The sequence below is a fragment of the Pituophis catenifer genome, unplaced genomic scaffold (genome assembly GCF_029215685.1).
Source record: "Pituophis catenifer annectens isolate HBS135680 unplaced genomic scaffold, rPitCat1.0.hap2 SCAF_3, whole genome shotgun sequence".
Classification (NCBI taxonomy): domain Eukaryota; kingdom Metazoa; phylum Chordata; class Lepidosauria; order Squamata; family Colubridae; genus Pituophis; species Pituophis catenifer.
In genome coordinates this window covers 98,443,282-98,464,628 of record NW_027256883.1, presented here as the reverse complement: position 1 = coordinate 98,464,628, position 21,347 = coordinate 98,443,282, and the positions used below count along the sequence as shown (strand labels likewise).

At 45.5% G+C, this 21,347-nt stretch overlaps 1 protein-coding gene across 1 annotated transcript; it reads right to left on the bottom strand.

Moving 5' to 3' along the window:
* Positions 1-13,277: 13,277 nt before the first annotated feature.
* Positions 13,278-16,091, bottom strand: LOC139314989 (protocadherin-10-like). The gene has a single exon (XM_070941009.1). It carries the CDS (start codon positions 16,089-16,091, stop codon positions 13,278-13,280), a length of 2,814 nt encoding a protein of 937 aa, XP_070797110.1.
* Between the last annotated feature and the right edge of the window lie 5,256 nt (positions 16,092-21,347).

Genomic DNA, 21,347 nt, shown 5'->3' with positions numbered 1-21,347 from the left:
CCCGACTGGCCAGCCATTTTGGATTCTTGAAAACTCTGCACCTATCCAGGAAGCAATTTGGGTGGCCAAAAATGAAAGCTGATGTAGAGGACTATGTAAAAAGCTGTGCCACCTGTGCTGCAATGAAGATGAGACAAGGGAAACCTCCTAGGCTCTTCCAGCAAGTAGCTAGCCCCAGCGGACCTTGGGAGGAAATTGCAATGGACTTTATAGTCGAGCTCCCAGAGAGTGGGGAAAAATACAGTGATTTGGACAGTAATCGACTTATTTTTAAAGCAAGCCCACTTCACAGCCGGTTCGGGATTGCCGTAAGTGAAAAAACTGGCGAAGATGTTCATCATCTTCTGACCGGGAGAGGTAGATTTTATTTTTATTCTTATTTTATTTTATTTTATATCAAATTTATATACTGCCCTTCTCCCTAAGGACTCAGGGCAGTATACAGCCAAAGTAAAAACATAAACTACAAACATTAAAATACAATTAAAAAGATATATATATATATTTGGCCCCATAATTAAAAGCAAGGACAAAACAATTAAAAACATTTTTAAAAAGTGTTAGGCCAGCCTGGCTTGCTGAAAAAAGAAAGTTTTAAGGGCATGGCGGAAGGCACCAAGGTCTTGGATTCTCCTTATCTCTGGGGGCAGCTGGTTCCAGAGGGTAGGTGCCCCCACAGAGAAGGCCCTCCCCCTGAGATATGGTGGGAGCCGAGGGGTAGGCCGCTCTCGGGGAACTAGGACTTGCTGTCTCAAAGTGATTACTTGTTCCGGCCCCTCTGGTTCTGGTTCACTGGGCTTGCCTCGTATACCTGGTGACTTGGGATGTCAGGGCCCTGGCCTCAGGCTGCTGTTGTTTAATGCCAGGTCTGTTGTTAACAAGGCCCCCCTCGTTTGGGACTTAATCCTGGAGGAGGGGCTGACCTGGCATTCATAACTGAGACCTGGCTGGGCCAGGAGGGGGGTGTGCCCCTCTCAGAGATGTGCCCAGACGGGTTCCAGATATTGCATCAGCCGTGACTCCAGGGAAGGGGTGGAGGAGTGGCAGCTATTGTCCAGAAGAGTCTTTGCCCTCGCAGGATCCCTGCCCCTGAGATTGTTGGGTGTGAGTCTCTCCTCTTGAGGTTGGACTCAGGGGCTCAGTTGGGCTTGTTGTTGACGTACCTGCCGCCCAGCTGTGTTACGACAGCCCTGCCTGTGCTGCTAGAGGCAGTAGCTAGGCTGGCGGTGGAGTTCCCCAGGCTTATAGTACTGGGGGACTTCAATTTGCCGTCACTTGGCAAATCCTCAGATGCAGCTCAGGAGTTCATGGCTTCCATGACAACCATGGACCTGACCCAAGTAGTTCAGGGTCCGAGTCATGGGGGGGGGGAACACACACTTGGCCTGGTGTTTCTCTCGGGGCAGTGGAGATATGATCTGGAATTAAGGGGTATAGATGCTTCTCCCTTGTTGTGGTCAGATCATTTCCTGCTAAGGTTATTTTTTTTGTAATTTTTTATTATATTTTTATTGTTAAAAATGACAAAAAGGAAAAAAAAATCAATACAAAAAAATCAATAGTAAGGAAAGAAAAAAAAATTTTTCCCCCCAATGTGCTATACAAACGGAAAGGAAGTTTTAGGAACTTGAAGTCTTCAATTCTTCCAGAAATCTCTTTGATAAGGTACTGGTGCCGATGCATCCAATCTCCCAAGTGCAAAGTCCACAAATGGTTGCCAAGTGTTCCAAAAAACATTTTCTTTATATATACCACTTCTAATTTTAATATCACAAGTCAATTTATCATTTAATGCAAATTTCCATGTTTCACTGTACCATTCTTCTAATTTTAAGTCAACATTTAATTTCCAATATCTAGCAATTATAATTCTCCCCATTATAACCAAAATCCTCACCAATTCTCTTTCTCCAGTTGTTAATGTTGTTTCATTCAATATTAATAAAAATATGGTTTCCAATTTCAATTTGACCCTCTTCTTAATTATTTCAAATATTTCATTTTCTATCCTAGACCAAAAAAGTTCAACCCCATTTCATTTACACCACATATGAGCATATGTCCCGAGTTCCACTTTACATCTCCAACACATTTTATCCATTTTATTATCCATTTGAAAAAGTCTTATTGGGGTCAAATACCACTTCCAAATAACTTTATAATTATAATTTCCTGCTAAGGTTAGACTTCAGGGCGCTATTCCTCCATCGCAGGGAGGCGGAGCCGATTAAGTGGTTCCGCCCCAGGCGCCTAATGGACCCTGAAGGGTTCCAGAAGGAGCTTGGGGAGATACCTGACTCCCTTGTCCACAGACCGTCTGAGTCCCTGTGGCTGCCTGGAATAGGGTGGCATCTGGGGCACTGGACCGGATTGTGCCTTTGCGACATCTCCATGATGGTGGATCCAGGAAAGCTCCCTGGTTTATCAAGGAGCTCCGGGAGATGAAGTGCCAGAAGAGACATCTAGAGCGATGCTGGAGGACCAGTAACTCCGAATCTGACCAAACACTCTTAAGAGCCTTTATTAGGACTTATTTAGTGGCGATACGGGCAGCAAAATGCTCGCATTTTTCCGCACTTATTGCATCCGCTGATTCGCTCCCAGCCGCCCTATTTAGGGTGACTCGCTCCCTCCTTAATATAGGGGGAGTGGAGGAGCCCTTGCAGGGTAGAGCTGAGGAGTTTGTGCAGTTTCTGTCGGATAAAGTCGCTCAGATTCGGATGGACCTGGACTCTGATTGGGCAATTCCGACCAACTTGAGGGGGGCAGGTCTTAGTCCCATTGTGTGGGATGAGTTTGAGCCTGTGACTCCTGAGGAAGTGGACAAGGCTGTAGGAGCGATGTGTTCCTCCACTTGTTTGTTGGACCCGTGCCCCTCCTGGCTGGTTTTGGCCAGCAGGGAGGTGACACGAGGCTGACTCCAGGCTTTAGTTAATGCGTCCTTGAGGGAAGGGGCCTTCCCCCAACCATTAAAGGAAGCAGTTGTAAGGCCCCTCCTCAAGAAGCCTTCCCTGGATCCAGCAGAATTAAAGAACTTTCGTCCAGTCTCCAACCTACCCTTTGTGGGAAAGGTTGTAGAGAAAGTGGTGGCACTTCAGCTCCTGTGGTCATTGAAGGAAACGGATTATCTAGACCCTTTTCAGTCTGGCTTCAGGCCTGGCTACAGCATGGAAATTTCTTTGGTCACGCTGATGGATGATCTCTGGCGAGCCCGAGATGGGGTCATTCCTCCATCTTGGTGCTACTTGACCTCTCAGCGACTTTCAATACCATTGACCATGGTATCCTTCTGGGATGATTGAGGGAGCTGGGAGTGGGAGGCACCGTGTTACAGTGGTTCTCCTCCTATCTCTCTGGTCGGTTACAGTAGGTGTTGGTAGGAGGACAGAGGTCGACCCCTTGTTTCTGGGGTGCCTCAGGGCTTGATCCTCTCTCCCCTCCTATTTAACATCTACATGAAGCCTCTGTGTGAGATCATCCGACAACGCGGGGTGAGGTATCAGCAATACGTGGATGATACCCAGCTGTATATCTCTACCCTGCGTCAATTCAGTAATGCGGTGGATGTGATGTGCTGGTGTCTGGAGGCTGTGAGGGTCTGGATGGGAGTCAACAAGCTCAGACTTAACCCAGACAAGACCGAGTGTCTGTGAGTATTGCCTCCTAAAGACTATGTCGATTGTCCATCCTTGGTTCGGGGGGGGGAGAAATTGTCCCCCTCAGAACGGGCTCGCAATTTGGGTGTCCTCCTAGACTCACAGCTAAGATTAGAGCAACATCTGACAGCTGTGGCTAGGGGGACCTTTGCACAGATTCGCCTGGTGCACCAATTGTGACCCTACTTGGAGGACCCTACTTGTCCTCACAGTCACTCATGCCCTTGTCACCTCACAGTTAGATTATTGCAACGTGCTCTACATGGGGCTACCCATGAAAAGTGTTCAGAGACTACAGTTGGTCCAGAACGCAGCCACGCGAGCTGTCGTGGTGCACCTAGGTACACCCACATTACACCAATTTTCCACGAGCTGCACTGGCTCCCTATTGGTCTCTGGTCACAATTCAAGGTGTTGGTTATTACCTTTAAAGCCCTACATGGCTCAGGGCCAGGTTATCTTCGAGACCGCCTTCTGCCGCATAGCTCCCAGCGACTGGTAAGATCCCACAGAGTTGGTCTCCTCCAGGTTCCATCAGCTAAACAATGCGGGCTGGTGGGCCTGCGGGGGAGGGCCTTCTCTATGGCTGCCCCAGCTCTCGGGAACCAGTTACCTCCTGAGGTCCGGACCATCCCCAACCTATTGGCCTTCCGAAAAGCGGTGAAGACCTGGTTTTTCGGCAGGCCTGGGGCCATTGATCTCACTCTTGTGATCTGGTGAGATCCGGCCATGAATGGCGTGAATGAGTTTTTAATGTTTTTAATTTTTCAATGTTTTTTTATAATAATTTTTAAAAATGTATTGTGAGTCGCCCTGAGTCTTCGGAGAGGGGCGGCATATAAATTTAATTAATTAAATTAAATTAAATCAAATCAAATCAAACAGATTTACTTACTACATGGAATACCCCGCTGGGTCATCTCAGACCAAGGAGTCCAATTCACAGCTACATTTTGGAGACAGTTCCTGAGATCAGTTGGATCCACACAAGGACTTAGCTCGGCTTTCCATCTGAGTACTAACGGAACTTCAGAACGAGAGAACGCAATGGGAGATTGCATGGAGCAGGGGTGATATATAGTCATAATAACATTCCTTTCTCAGAGAGTCAAGAACATCTTGCCCTGCACCTCGAGGGGTGTGACTGGGAAGCATCTCCAGTTAGGATGGTGCTTTGATTGGACCACATGATGGACATGTGGGTGCTGGGCAGGAGCTTGGAATTTCCTTTGGGTGGGGAAAACCTGGAAGCTTTCAGATTCAGGTTTTCCCAGATGTGTCAATATGACATCTCTAATAAAATGAAAATTTGAGGAACTTCAAGCCTCGTAATCTTCTTTCTTTGGGGGTGTTACTTGGAACCCTGACACAAGGAACATTCAGCAATATAATGTATAGTTAATTTTCTGTCCTGCACTTTATTGTAAATAATGGAATATACAATTCATTTTACCTTTGCTGTTATCTTTTAGCTTTTTGTTACTTGCACAGAAGACTTTTTATTTTCCTAGGATTCTGGAAAAAAAAATCTTCTTAGCATCCTTTCTGAACCTTAGTTCATTCTGAGTTTCTATTATCCCATTTCTTTACAAATCCAGGCTAACTGTGCCTTCATTTTCTTATTATGTGTCCCTCTTTCCACTTTCTATTTATGTCCTTTATTATTTTCATATTGTTCCTAGTTTTCTATGTAAAATACATTTTTATACATCTTTGAGTCAGTATTGACTCCTGGAGACTCCCTGGACTAGTCCTTGCAGTTTCCTTGGCAAGATTTTTCAGTTATGATTTGCGGTTGCCTCCTTCCTAGGGTTGAGAAAGAATGACTGGCCCCAGGTCACACAGCTACCTTCATGCCTTAGGTAGGACTAGAATTCCTGGTTCCCCAGTTTCTAGCCTGGTACAGTAATCACTACACCAATTGCTCTCATCAATATAAAACATATTGGCATCTTATTTATGAATTTACTTTTTGATTTAAAATATTCCTTTATACTTTCCATGCATTTCAGTGAACAATAAAAATAATACTAAAGCAAAAACAAAACAAAACAAATAGTAATCAAATAATAAAAATATTCATTTAAAAAGTGGGGAAGGTGGGGAAACTCAGTTTCATTTTCATTTCATTTTATTAAATTTGTATACCGCCCTACTCCCGAAGGACTCAGGGCGGTGAACAGCCATAAAATAAAACATATAGATACAAAATTTAAAATAGAGATAAAACTAATTAAATAAATTTGGCTGAACCATTTTAAAACCCCAATAAATTAAAACCAAATTTAAAATTCCATTTAAAAAGAGGAAAAGTTTAGGTCAGGCCAGCTTGATGGAATAAGAACGTCTTAAGCGCGCGACGGAAGGTACGCAGATCCGGAATCCTCCATATCTCCGGGGGGAGCTTGTTCCAGATCGTAGGTGCCCCCACAGAGAAGGCTCTCCCCCTGGGGGCCGCCAGTCGACATTGTTTGGCCGACGGCACCCGGAGGAGCCCCTCTCTATGGGAGCGTACTGGTCAGTGGGAGGCTATTGGTGGCAGCAGGCGGTCCCGTAAATAGCCAGGCCCTAAGCCATGGAGCGCTCTGAAGGTGATAACCAAAACCTTGAAGCGCACTCGGAAGACCACCGGGAGCCAGTGCAGCTCGCGCAGGAGAGGCGTTACATGGGAGCACCACGTCGCTCCCATCACCACCCGCGCGGCCGCACTCTGCACTAGTTGGAGTCTCCGAGTGCTCCTCAAGGGGAGCCCCATGTAGAGAGCGTTACAATAGTCCAGACGAGAAGTGACGAGGGCATGAGTGACTGTGCGTAATGAGTCCCGATCTAGAAAGGGATGCAACTGGCAAATCAGGCGGACCTGATGAAAAATCCTCCCGGTCACGGCCGTCAAGTGCTCTTCTAAAGACAGCCGTGAATCCAGGAGGACACCCAAGTTGCGAACCCTCTCCGTGGGGGCCAATGCTTCACCCCCAATAGTCAGCGATGGCACCAGCTGACTATATCGGGACGTCGGAAACCACAGCCACTCGGTCTTGGATGGGTTGAGCCTGAGCCTGTTTCTCCCCATCCAGATCCGTACGGCCTCCAGGCACCGGGACATCACTTCAAGGGCATCGTTGGGGTGGTCTGGAGTGGAGATGTACAGCTGGGTGTCGTCAGCGTACTGATGGTACTCCACCCCGAAACCACGGATGATCTCGCCCAGCGGCTTCACATAAATGTTGAACAGAAGAGGCGAGAGGACTGATCCTTGTGGCACCCCACATATAAGGGGCCTCGGGGTCGACCTCTGCCCCCCTGTCAACACAGACTGCGACCGGTCGGAGAGAAAGGAGGAGAACCACCGTAATACGGTGCCTCCCACCCCCAACTCTTCCAACCGGTGCAGCATGATACCATGGTCGATGGTATCAAAAGCCGCTGAGAGATCTAATAGGACCAGGACAGAGGAACAACCCCTGTCCCGAGCCCTCCAGAGATCATCCACCAACGCGACCAATGCCGTTTCCGTGCTGTACCCAGGCCTGAAACCCGATTGGAATGGATCTAGATACGTCGTTTCATCCAGGTACTGGGGAAGCTGTCGTGCAACCACACTCTCAACAACCTTCGCCACAAAGCGAAGGTTGGAGACTGGACGATAGTTAGCCAATGTTGCCGGGTCCAGGGAAGGCTTCTTGAGGAGAGGTCTCACCACCGCCTCTTTCAAGGCAGCGGGAAAGACACCCTCGCCCAATGAAGCATTTATAATCCCCTGGAGCCAGCCTCGCGTCACCTCCCGGGAAGCCAGCACTAACCAGGAGGGGCACGGGTCCAACAAACATGTGGTCGCATTCAGTCTACCCAGAATCCTGTCCACGTCCTCAGGGGTCACAGAATCAAACTCATCCCAGATAACATTCTCAGGACCTGCCCCCGTCATCCCCGCTGGATCTACCCAGTCGGAGTCTAGATCTTCCCGAATCTGAGTGATTTTGTCATACAGATACTGAACAAAATCCTCGGCTCTTCCCTCCAAGGGGTCCTCCCTCGCTTCCTGGTGGAGCAGGGAGCGGGTCACCCTAAACAGGGCGGCCGGGCGGTTATCTGATGATGCAATAAGAGCAGCAAGATAAGTGCATTTATAGTTATAGTCCAGATGTCCCCCTTTTAACTCTACTAGCTGAACTAAAAAGCTGTATAATTCAGAAATTTCCTGGAAGGGCTACTCTTGACATTTCTCCCCCACTGATGTGAGAATAATAAAAGTCCTCCATTACTACTACTTGTTCCTCATCTGGCAAGTATTCTACACACTATCTCCTTGATTGGGCCAACAATAGTAGATACCAAGAACAATTGTTTGGTCAGCCCCCCACCCTATTTTAATCCAGATAATTTCTACAATATAACTGAATTCATTAAGTTGGCTTTTGAAGCAGATAAGGATAGTTTTGACATAGATTATGATTTGTCTCCATTCCTATTGTTTCTATTATTCTGAACTCAGTTGTTATTCTTCAGATGCTATAGTCTGGTCTCAGGAATCAGGTCTCAGTAATACCTGCAGAAATAAAATTGCCTTCCTATACTAAGAATTAAGATCATTGTGTTCATTTCCCATACTCTGAGCATTAATATTTCGCCAACACATATCAAGTAGTTTATGAGTCAATATTCTGATTTTCCATTATGCATCCAGTAAAGTCAACTGCAGTTCACAAAAGCTTTTGCTAGAATAAATGTGTTAGTTTTTGAAAGTATCAGAAGTGTGTGTGTTTGGGGGGGGGGGGGTTGTTGCCAGAAATAAATAGTACTGCTATATGGGCTGCATATCCTGCATGTACAGAATACATCTTCCTGCATTCTGTTTTTTTCTCTTCTTTCTAACCTATTACATTTCTTTCAGTAATGAAAAAAATGTGAAGTACAATACTGTAACTGGAAAGCTTTCCAAAGAGGTATAATAGTTACTTTTAAACTTCCTGAATCTGCACATGCTGGCTCTTTTATCGGAAGGCACGAGCTATCTTTACTGAAAAGTGCCATATCTAAGCTGATACTGATATCTTACTGAACTTGTGGCATGATGCAGTCGCTTACTGTACTATATCCAGTTCCCTTCTGACACTGAGTAAGCTGAATAGGCATGAAGAAAGCGTCCCAAGAAAAGCTAGGGCTGCGCAGCTTGTTAGAAGACAAAACCGAACAGCTGTTTTGACAGACGCCCAATCCCGATGCAAAAATACGGGTTTCAAAGAATCGTCCAGCCCTCTTTAATTTGCGGGCGAATAACATCCTGATCAACGAAAGGGGGCGGTCTTTCCAAAGAGGGATCCGCGTATTTCGTGGAGATGGTTGAAATGTAGTGGCGTCACTCAGGCACCTCTAGCTTTGGCTGCATTTCAAAGCCCGAAATCATTGCCCTAGTTTTACGCTTTCGCCTTAATTGGCCTCGTTATCGCGGGGAGGGGAAAGGGGGTGCGGAACTCGGCGCCCGACAGAAAGCCAGCCTGTCGAGGGAAAGGCCTTTGCCAAGTGGCGCTAAAGCTCTTTCTCTACAGGAATTGTGGGGCGGGGAGAGGGTTCTTGCAAAAGGTCCCTTTCTCTAGCGGAAAGACAGCATTCTCGCCTTCTTTCAGCAGAGATGATGGAGGCCGCCGGGGATCGGCTCCCCAACCGGCTGCTCTTGCTCTGGTTTCCAGATACCTGACAGGAGGCAGGCAGGCAGGAAAAGTGTGCGCCATGGAAACAAGGAGCGCTCTCCAGAGGCCCACAGAAAGCATGCAATAAAGGTTGGGGAGGGCTCTGAAGGGAAATGGGTCGGAGGAAAAAATAAACATGAGATGAGATGGATGATACTGTTTCTTCTGCTCTATTTCAAAAGTTAAACGACCGACTCTTGAGTGAACAAGGCAGGCAGGGAATAGGCAGAAATTGCAGAATCCTTGGTGAAATCCCTCTGCTGTAATAAAGAAATAAAAAAGGAAGTATATAGCTGGGAATGGAATAAGAGCACTGGTTCCAGAAGGACAGCTCCACAATCTTCTGGGTGTAATTTTCACTGATAATTAATTATATTAAGAGCCAGGTTGGTCTGATGAATAAGATGCAGGGCTAGGAATGTAGAAACAGGACTTCTAGCCTTTCCTTAAGCATGAAAGCCCACTAAGTCACTTTGGGTTATTTGAGGAGAAGAGCTGGGCTAGTCTATGGTGGCAACGATCCCGGAGTCCTTTCATGAACTCATGAAAGTTGATGCCTTTTATTTGTTCAAAATAGTGCTACCAAGATCCTGATTTTGGACCAGTCACTCTCTCAGCCCTAGGAATAAGGAAGGACAAACTACTTTTGAAAATATTGCCAAGAAAACTGCATGCACCTGTCCACATTAGTGACTAGGAGCCAAGACTGACTTGAAGACAGGGGGGAAAATATCATATGTGTAATTATTATGTGACTTGCAATGTCGAACTATATTAGTAGCAAAGATTTTAAGAGTAAGGGGCTTTTAAAATTTTCTTGAAATTCTTAGGAAGGAGGAATTCTCAGCTTGCTTCTCACAAAGATGTCTTGTGAAAAAACTAGGAAAAAACAACAATGTGAAAATATTAAATATACTTAATGTTCTAGGTATAAATAAACAACAATAACAATAACACAATCTGGAAAACAAGGGCCCATGAGTTTCATCCAGCCATTAGTGTTCCCAAAGACCCATTTTTTTCTCTATCCAGCTGATCAGCCACCTGGTATAAAATAGAAAGCAGAACTGTTATCCTTGATTTAACCTGGCCAAAATGCTGAGAATGGGTCAAGGTTAATACCTTCCCTCAGAGCGATCAAATTAAATCTCGTCTTTCCAGGAATTTCTTTCCAGTGATTGTGAGAGGCCAGGCTTTACTGTTCATTCCCCAGCAAGCTCTTTGAATCAAATAGGAAGATCTGTGTCTCTGTATCTATCAGAGTATATGCAGCCCATGTGCAGCCATAGCCCAACAGCCGTCAGAGTACATGGCCCATGGAACTGAAAAGAGAAAAAGGCTCTGGCACACATTTTTAAAAAGTTGTTAGAAGGAAGCACATTTTTAAAAAGTTGTTAGAAGGAAGCATATTTTTAAAAAGTCTCCTAATAAGGAAGAAAGAAAGAAAAATACTTGATATACAAGCAGAAGAATTTAGATATGGTTTAACTACCATATATTTTGAGTGAGACAATATTTTCTTCAAGTTGTGATTGATAATTAAGGCAATTATGACAAATAGCTGAATATTCTTTGATATTTCTATCTAATTTGCCATCACAGAAAATGGTTAAAAGATTTGCATACTGGTTACAAAGAATAGTGAACTATCACTGAAGGAATTGGATTTTGAATGTTTGCTTACTTTTCTCTGCAGAGATAATGGGTAATGTTTACTCCACTATCCAATCACATTTATTGTGCAACAAAAAAATAAAATAAAATAATAATCTAAGAACCTTATTAGAGTGTCTGAAGAATCAGCATGGGTAGATATCATCAATAATTTTCTGACTTGGTCATGCCAGCTCAGCTCATTCATTCTCCCCTCAACCCATAATGCCTGTCCTTGTACTGTAGTTTCAGAGATGGCTTTATAATTCTTTACTGGTCCTTCAACTGCCTGAAACTCTTATTCCAGTCCTATACCTGTCTTATTCCAAAAAGCCTTTACAGTATTCTAATCTAGACCATTTCTGGATCAGGCGAGTGGGGTGGGGGGGTGGGGGGTGTTATTCCATTCTTTTCCAAAGCCCGTCCTTCTACTGGGGAAGGATCTGTGAGAACACTGTCACTTCTGCCTTTCTATCACAAGATCCACCAATTAACCTTTTACAAAATATAGCAGACATACATAATTCATCTTCTATTCTATTTCCATTCCAAATGTTTTCCATATTTTATTTTGCAGCTCTTGTTCAGGTTCAGCCTGCACTGATTTTCATTTCATTCCCCCCCCCCCGTGGACTTTCAGAGAGCTCCCTTATTCCCTGTGGCCCAGAAGATCCCAGCAGTAAAGCAAAGGGCAATTTAAGGGTATCAAATTCTTCCTGTATAAATAAAAGAGTAAAGGGGAGCCCACTTCAGTCATTTCAAGGTGGTTTATACTCTGAGGATTTCTAAGAGCTAACAAGGAAGTGTACCATTCTTCCAAAGAGACAAGAACAGAGGAAAACATGAGAAAGAAGCTGGAGGTTGTTTTCATTCAAAATTTCATTGTGCGCAAAGATTCACCTTCCTTCCTAAGAAGTTAGCCTTAAACTCAAGAGGAATAAATGCCTCCGAGCCTCAATGCCCTATGTACAACTTCAGCGGTTTCATTTCTTCTTTTTTTTTCTTTCTGTGTGTCTGTCTGTCTGTCTGTCTGTCTGTCTCTCTCTCTCTCTCTCTCTCTCTCCCCCACCCTCAGGAATGCTAGCCCCCCCCCCCCATTTCTTTCACTGGCTAGGGGTTCTTGTGTGGCCTTGCTGCTTGTTTCCTCTATCAGCCTGAGACAAGAGGAGTGGAAATCAGCTCAAGACATCAAGTCACTAGGGGGAGTTTTTGAGCTGACAAGAACATTACCATATTAGACAAGGATATCCAACAAGGAAAATGAAAATGGACAAAGAAACCCTGTCTAGGGAAAGGTGAGGACATTTTTCAAAGAGCTGCGAAACCGCATGTGTTTTATACATGTGCTGCTTTGCACCTTCAGCCATCCTGCTTTATTATCAAAGGAAATGCTTCATTGAAAAATAGACTTAGCAAATGGTGATGATTTTTCCTCCTCAACCCCAGCAACCCTTTTTCATCTTATTCGGCTTTGGCATGGGCAGGAGTTGGTTGCTCTCACAAAGCATCCTCTCTTTTTTTTGGCCCAAAGCAGTGTGGCATTAATCTCACATGAGGCCAGAAACAGAATAAAAATGGGAACCCAACAATGGTTGGCATATACAGAGAAAGCATCAGGCAAGGCTGGGCTACCTAAGGGGAAAGAGCAGAAGCCCATCCTCTGGAAATGAGGAGGGGCACATGGAAGGATTCCAGGGTCTGGGAAAGTCTCCTGAGCTCAACAGGACTCTTCTCTCCGCAATGGTCCTTGGCTTGTCCAGAGAGCCTTGCTGAGGGGACTCGGTTCCGACCAGATCCTTCAGTTAGCAGCGAAGGAAAGGCTCTGCCCGGTCCTTCTCAATTCTGCGATTGACATGCAAGATCCCACTGCAAATGCAAGCCGGGCAATTGACTCTCAGAAAAAGTGGTGGAGCCTGAGGCTTTATCTCAACCGACTCCACTCGGCTTCCTTCTCCCACCCAGTCGAAGGGAACGAAGTGCCCCACTACTGCCCACTCCCACAGACACCCAGGTATCGATCTTAGAAACCATCGAGTCCTATCGCGCCCGAGTGAAAGCGAGCCAACGAGCGGTGGCCTGGGAAGGGAAACATCCCAGTTTCGGAGCGAGATTGCCTAACTCTGGGGCCTCCTGAGATCGACCAAAGCGGCGCTCCTGGGACCTTTCCCAACTCCTCTCCCACATCTCATCTATCTAAATGGAACCCAAGTTTGGGCAAACAATTACGTAATTAGCCAGAGTTTTGGCTGAGCCCGATGTCTCTTTCGGGGAAAAGGCCGGGCTACAATCTTTCAGAAAGTTGGGCGAGACTGAAAACATCTCCCCCTCTCGAAAGTTGCTTTACTGTATTCCAGGTTCCGGGCACTGTTTGACCTTCTAGCAGGCTACCTCCCGGAGAGGGCTCCCCCACCCATCGGGGCGCCCAAGAAGCTACCTGGTCGGCGAGCTGCCGAGAGTTATTGGCCCCTCGGGTTTTCGGGCCGGGACCGGGCGGCAAGTTCTGAGGGCCCGCTTCGTTGTTCCTCGGAGGGGCGGGACTGCAAGCCTTCAGGAACATGAAGTCGCTCTTGGCCGATTCAGGGCTCAGGCAGACTTTATAGCAATAGGCAGGAGGGCCTGCGCTGGCTCCGACGTCCCCGCAGTCGCCCGAAGAGACCGGGGCGTTGACGCTGCCGGAGTTCTTGAAGCGGTCTGAGGCTGGGGCCGAGCGCTCACACAAGCCGCAACCGCCGCCGCAGCAGCAGAAGGCAGAGGAGCCGCAGCCCTCCCCGCCACAAGACAATTGCGAGCAGGCATAGTCGGGGAAGGTCAGCCGCTCCTTGGGGCACTTGACCAGCGTGAGGATAACGATGGCCACCAGGAAAGTGAAGGAGACGGAGCCCAGAGAGGCGATCAGATAGAGGGTAAGCCTGGAAGAAGCGGTCTCGCCTCCCGGAGGAAGCTCGCGGAAGTCCGAGAGCACCTCTGGGATGCTGTCCACCACCGAGAGCAACAGGGCCACGGAGGCCGAGAGCGGGGGCTGTCCGTTGTCCCGCACCTGGACGAGAAGACGGTGCTTCGGGGCGTCTTTGGCCAGGAAGGCGCGGACGGTGCGTATTTCACCCGTGTAGAGGGCCACGCTGAAGAGGCTGGCATCGGTAGCCTGGACTATCCGGTAGGAAAGCCGCGAGTTCTGTCCCGCATCGGCATCCACTGCGGAGACTTTACCCACCAAGTAGCCGGGCTCTGCTGAGCGAGGCACCACCTCCACAGCCACGGAACCATTGCGGGGCATGGGAGCCACGACCAAGGGCGCGTTGTCGTTTTGGTCCAGCACGAAGACGTGGACCGTGGCGTTCCCGCTAAGAGGAGGGAACCCGGCGTCCTGAGCCACGACTTGGATCTGGAAGTTGCGAATCTGCTCGTAGTCCAGGGAGCGCAGAGCATACATGTGCCCGCTGTCCGAGTTGATGGAGACGTAGGTGGCCACTGGCATGCCCTGGATCTGGCCGTCTGCGATGGAGTAGGACAAGTAAGCGTTCTGTTGGCAATCTGGGTCCAGCGCACTGACGGAGCAGATCGACGCCCCAGGAGCGTTGTTCTCAGTCACGTAGACGCTGTAAGAGGGTTGCAGGAAGCGGGGCGCGTTGTCGTTGATATCAGACACCTGGACTGTCAGGGTCTTCTTGGTAGCCAGCGCTGGAGACCCCAGATCTTGGGCAGTGATACTGACATTATATTCAGCCACAGTCTCACGGTCGAGTGGTGCAGTAGTTACTAGTGCATAATAGTTGTGAAAAGACGACTGAAGCTGAAAGGGTATATCAGTCGGGATTTCGCAGCTCACCTTGCCGTTATCTCCGGAATCTCTATCCAGCACGCTGATTACAGCTATGACAGTACCGGGAGGTGCGTCCTCCAAAACTGGTGTGGAGACCGAAGTGAGGGTCACCTCCGGTGCGTTATCATTGACGTCCAGGAGGTGCACCAATATCCGACAGTGAATGGCAACTGCAGAGGGCCCCCGGTCCTTGGCCTGCACATATAGCTCATGAAGATCAGCTCGCTCGTAGTCCAATTGGCCTTTTAGGCGCACCTGCCCAGTGTGGGGCTCCACACTGAAAAGCTCCCGCACACCTAGTGGAGCGTGCCCGCTGAATGAATACTCAATTTCGCCATTGATTCCCTCATCCAAATCAGTAGCATTAAGCTTGATAGCCAGAGTCCCTTTAGGAGCATCCTCCGGCAGGCTTACACTGTAAGTAGACTGATCAAAGATTGGCACATTGTCGTTGGCATCCAACACCATGATCACAACTCTAGCTGTGCCCGAGCGCTCGGGGATACCACCATCCAAAGCCGTGAGCAGGACCCGGTGGCTACGCTGTTGCTCTCGGTCCAGACTCCTCTCCAGCACCAGCTCTGCAAACTTGCTGCCGTCACTGCGAGTCTGCACCTCCAGCGAGAAATAACCATTAGGGCTGAGTCTGTAAGTACGCAGGGAGTTTGTGCCCACGTCTGGATCCTGTGCACTCTCCAGGGGAAAGCGGGCCCCAGGTAGTGCTGATTCTGTCACTTCCAGCACACATTCTTGCCAAGGGAAGCGGGGTGCATTGTCGTTGATGTCTAGCACCTCCACTTCGATGCGATAAAGCTCAAGGGGACTCTCGATGACCAACTGCAGGTGCAGGAGGCAGGCCTTGCTGCCCTCGCACACCTCTTCCCGATCTATTTTCTCGTTAACAAAGAGGATCCCATTTTCCAGATTCACCTCCAGGTATTGCTTACTCCCCGCCCGGGACACAATACGAAACCGCCTGGCTGATAATTCGGATACATCCAGACCTAAGTCTTCCGCGATGTTGGCCACAAAGGCTCCGTGGTCCAGTTCTTCGGGTACCGAGTAGCGTAGCTGACCAGCTGCTGGAGCTGGAGCCGGAGCCGGAGCCGGAGCCGGAGCCGGAGCCAAAGCCAAGCAGGAACTTAGCAGGAGCAACACCTCGAGTCTTCCCCAACTCGGAGCGCAGCTCGACAAGCTCTGGGAGAGCCTTAGTTTCCCCGTACAATATTCCCAGTCCCAGCGGGAAGTCCCGCTGCCTCGATCGAGAAGAGACATCGGCGGGCTCAGAAGGGACGCGACAGAGCACTGGCTCTGGCTCCGCCTCAGCTGCAGCCTCCGCTCCTTCCCTTGCGCGTCTTTATCATCGATTGACTTAGACTTCCAACTACTTTCGGTTGGCAGAGCGAGCCAGCAAAGGAGGACCCGCTTGCCATTTCAGCACCGTATTGGTGGACAGCGCCCTCGAGCCAGAGCCCCAACTGCTGAGACGACGAGTGGCAGAACGATTAACCCCTCGGTGGGCAGAGGAAGATGTGGTGAAGAAGTAAGGAGAGCAAGACTGGGGGCAGAGGGGAGAGAGAGAGAGAGAGGGAGGGAGGGAGGGAGGGAGAGAGAGAGAGAGAGAGAGAGAGAGAGAGAGAGAGAGAGAGAGAGAGAGAGAGAGAGAGAGAGAGAGAGAGAGAGAGAGAGAGAGATGTCATGCAACAGGCTTAACCCAGTTTTGTAAGTAGAGTGAGGATGGAGGGGTGGAGAGATTGTGTTGTACACATTCAGGAACCGGATTAAGCCTGTTGGATTCACAAGCTGTGTTCATGCAAGACAGTAAGATCCAAAGATCAAAGTAATGTGTGAATGCATCTGCTTAATCTTTACCTGATCTGATTAAGCATGTCCTGTGAATACAGTCATATGGAGACTGTTTTTATTCTTACACCACAAAGACTCAACTTTCCAGTAGAAAAAATAGATAGGCAATGAATGTATCTCTTGATGCTGACAAGGAGAAACAGCTTGGATCCTCTCATGATTCTTACACGGGGTCCACCTGAAAATGGCAAATCTTTCATGCAGAATACTACTATTATATTCACTGGAACCATAGTGAAGGAAAAATAAGGATTTAAATATGGATTACCAAAAATCCTCGCAGTTTTTATCTCTGATCTTGCTGAAATTACTGACAAAGAATAGATATGCACAGATTGAATCACAATAATTATATATCCAAGTATTTATGGCACTATTCATACCATAAAACATTAACCTCTCTCATCTGCATAACTGATTCAATCTAGGAGGGCTGGTACACGGTATACTCTAGGTTCCTTTGTTTAAACAATGACATCTGTTGGGATCTTGGAAGTCTTTTCTATAGCAGCACCTATCTTCTGGAATGAGATTCCCTGAAGAGCCAGATGCCCACTCTACTGATGTTTTGAAGGAGCTTGAAGAACTGACTCTTCTTCCAGGACTTTGGTAAGGATTAGTGATCCCCTCCTACAATTGTGTAGGCTTTTTTCCCTCAGTATTTTTACTTGCAAGTTGCCTAGAATCTTTGGAAGGCAGACAACAAACAAATTAAATAAATAGAAAGGCCTGGAGCCTGCTGTATGCTCATGGATTCTCATGGTTTTACTGGGGCCCATCTGAAAAATATACTAATTATAGATATGATTTTTGGTACTATAGCACACAAATGACTATAAGGATTCAAACAATAGATCTTCATTAGTTTCCAGTTGAAAGTACAATCAAATCATAGTTGGAACCTGTTTCCGTGATTCAGCCATGATTTCCCTTAATCTCCCAATGTCTATCTTCCAACATCATATCCTTGCAAACCATTTCTCTGTATTAGGATGTGAGTTCTGTAATGGAATGGCTCCAGACCTATTTGAAGGATACATTTCAGACCTTTGCTGAGGGACGTTGTTTTAATTCACAAAACATTATCATTGGAATTGGTCCCTTGAGGATTTCATTTTGTTTCCTCTGGTTTTAGTATCTATGCTGCACAAAAATCTTGTGGATCTTTTGTTTGAAAAGTCAGCCATGCATGAAAACACAAAACTCAGCATCTCTTTCTCATGCTTTGGAACTTTTGCACTATGATAGTAGTCAGAAATAACAAGCTGCATTACTGTAATGGTTCATTTGTGTAGATGTTTTAATGATGGCCTCAAGTAGATATTAAGAAAAATCTTGAACACTCAAGAGTCAGGTTTTGGAACTATAGCAGCACTACCAATTATCAGATGCATAATAGTCATGTCACATTCCATGCAGAGAAATGCAATTTGTGATTTGAAGTTGGTTTCAAGGAGGTCTCATTTAAAAACTAAAAGATCCATGAGGATTTATGCCTCAAGGCCATGCTTATAAACCATGGTAGCAGCAATAATCATTCAATTGCAATGGTTTATTCTTTGCAAGTAGATAAAAATTGTGGCTTGGTGATGGTTTCAGGGGAATTCAAATATCATAAGGATCTATGAGAACCCCTAAGGATATAACTTTTACCCAGACTGAACACAACATTAATTTTGCTTGGGGATTGTGGGAATTCCTCCCTTTTTACGTTTGTTTCTGTCTCAACATTAGGCTAGATTAGAGAGCCCAATGCATCAAAGGACAAATGCGCCATACCCTGACATTATACTCTTCACAGATTTAACCTTTAACAGATGGTTAAGCTTCTACAGAATTGATTACATTTTACTGTACACCATTTTCCTTGTAATACTGATTATTATTATTATTTTAATTACTGAAGCGAGGATTATATCCCAGACAGATGGATCAAGGGTGATTCCATCAGCACTGAATCATATAGTTCCCCCTCCCCCTCCTTTCGTAACACCCATCCTTCTGGAGCCACAAGAATTCCAACTGTGTCTAATCTCATGGACTCCAGCAGCGCCCGGGGAAAGAAGTTGTTCTACAGGTTTTACATTAACCTTTTCACAAAGGGCCAGGAGGCTGAAGTAAATTGACTGCAGTCCATTGCTCAGGACTAGCACAGGGATTTATGGTGATGTGATATGAGTGTTTGCATGCAGTGGTTCTTAGGGTTTGGTACTTTGAATGGTTTCCCTCTGCAGGCAGAGTAAACCGTGTGCCAAAAAAGCTCATTTTATTCTGATACCTCACTGACAACTGAATACTCAAAAGCATTGTTTAAGCCAAGATTTAGTAATTCAAATCCATTCACAATAACCCCAATCAACTGAAATAATATACACTGTTTAAAGAAGCATGCTCATTTGGAATAAATTCCAACATTTCTCCCTCAGGATTCCTGTTCTTGGACATTTTGTTTGGTGGCCTGGCCCCACAGAGAGCTGTTTCATTTCATCTCCTAAATTAGCATCTCATCATTCTTTGGATACAATTTTGTCTCCTTCTCCAGTCAACCATCTCGGATCCCATAGTCATAATTTAGGTGGATGAAAACAGCCAGGGGTGTCTCCTGGCATTAATCGAAGAATATTATGCACACAGCAGTCTTCTGAACAAAACATTCCAGAGTGCAATTTAGAGGTAAAGAAAGAAATAATCTGTAAACTATCAATTTAGGAGATTTTGAAGAAGTGCTGTGGGTTTTCTTGTCTTTTTTTGCAAACATAAATCAGGTGAGAGATAAAAGTGTTCCCCAATGGTTAACAGTTCTCTTCACTCCCTCCCCCCACGTTAAATATTCAAAGTTTTGGAGGCATTTTCTTTCATCCGCCATAAATGAAAATCACAGATCAGATAGGAACAAGTGAGAGGAGGGAAGAAAGTTATGCACCTCCAACATTAAAGGCTATTTTGAAAACAACCCTCACTACAGAAAAATGGAAGACAGATTGAGCCAAGATACCATCATGATGAAACTGAGAGGAAGAGAAACAAGCAGAATAATGGGAAACATTTCCATCTGGGGCAGAATTACAACTTGTATTATGTATTGATCACATGAATTTAGTAAATTAATACACCTATAAGAAATAGCACTTTTTTTTTGCAGAAGCCTCATAAATTCCTAGAACAATTTGCTTCAAGGTAGCATGTTGACATAGAAAAAAAGCATGTCAGTCTTAACTGGTTCAATATAGCTATCCATTTTGAAGACTGTGAAGGACATTGAAGTAGCTGCTTCTCTAAGTCACAGAATGACTTCACACAGCAGCCTAACAGTTTTAAAGCTAATTAAATATAGACATATTTATTAGGTGGATCCACATTTGGCTGTAACATAATCCAAGAGTGCTCAACAACAATTGCTTATTAAATTGGAAGGAGACACTGAATGGGATGCTGCAATGTTCAGTCTGGAACTTAGCACCATTCAATATTTTTATAAATTATTTGGACAAGGAGGTGAAGGAAATGTGTAATAAAACTTTATTTATATTCTGGGATATAAAGAACTAGAAAATAATAAAAGGAAATTTAATATAGGGAACAGAAGATACCTACTTGGTCATCAGTGTATATAAAAAAACAATTGTGGAATTATAGTTCAAGATCAAATAGTTTTAAGACACATATAAATTTCTAATATATATTTTACAATATCCTTTTATATTCATATATCCACGTAGACCTAGAAATATATTTTCCTGTGTCATAGCAGTTAGTACATTCTTTCTCATTTACCTCTGGAAATGAGAAATTCTAATAGCTTGCAGAAAGCAAGGAATCCAGAAAGAGATGTTTAAGACTGTTCCTAACAGGAATTCCTAGAAGCATGTTCCCAGGCTGAACATCCAGCTCAGCTGATACATTCTGTAAAAAAACTTTTATCAGTTGCAGCTTCTATTATATTCAGAGAATTGCTTGTTCAGTGTGCTTTAACACTGTTTCAGTTTGATTTTACACAAAGCTTCACAACATTCAGAAACCTATGCAGAATCTATGCAGAAACCCCAAAGGAAGTGGTTACTAATCAAAACTGGAAACAATATTCAGAGTGTGAAATTGAAGCAATCATATGGTAACTTAATTTCCTAATCACAATTGACAAATTCAGGTATCTATCAAAATCAGTCACGGCTTATTTCTGGTTACAGCTCTCTGACCATCTGAAATGATGAGTTTTTCAGTTCCTACATGAATGTAACCAATCCTTTGAACTACATAGAAGTGTTAATTAAAATGACAAGATATAAAGGAAAATATACAATTTACAATATGCATTGTAAAAATGTGCATTAGAGTGTTAAAATGCTGCCTTATCTTTCTTACTGTGTTGGAAGTTCTTACAACCCTGTACCTTAGGTCAGATCAGCAGTATTATCCCAGATGAAAGACTGGGGTGGCGGTGGATGAGTGAGTGACAGCATTGCAAAAAGGAGATTTGAACCATGAATTTCCCAATTTATGGTTCAGTCTCTTAGTCATACTCTGGTAAATTCTCAAAATTGAAAGACAGCCATGGATTAAAACATACATGGCAATTTACATTGTATTTTATTGGGGGAGGGGGAGGTTACATGTTGGCTGCCATTAATTTTGATATGTAGAATAGAGTATTTTTCTTAATTACAT

What these genes read in the sequence shown, in the direction of transcription:
- LOC139314989 (XM_070941009.1), bottom strand. Translation starts at nt 16,091, where the DNA reads ATGTCTCTTCTCGATCGAGGCAGCGGGACTTCCCGCTGGGACTGGGAA.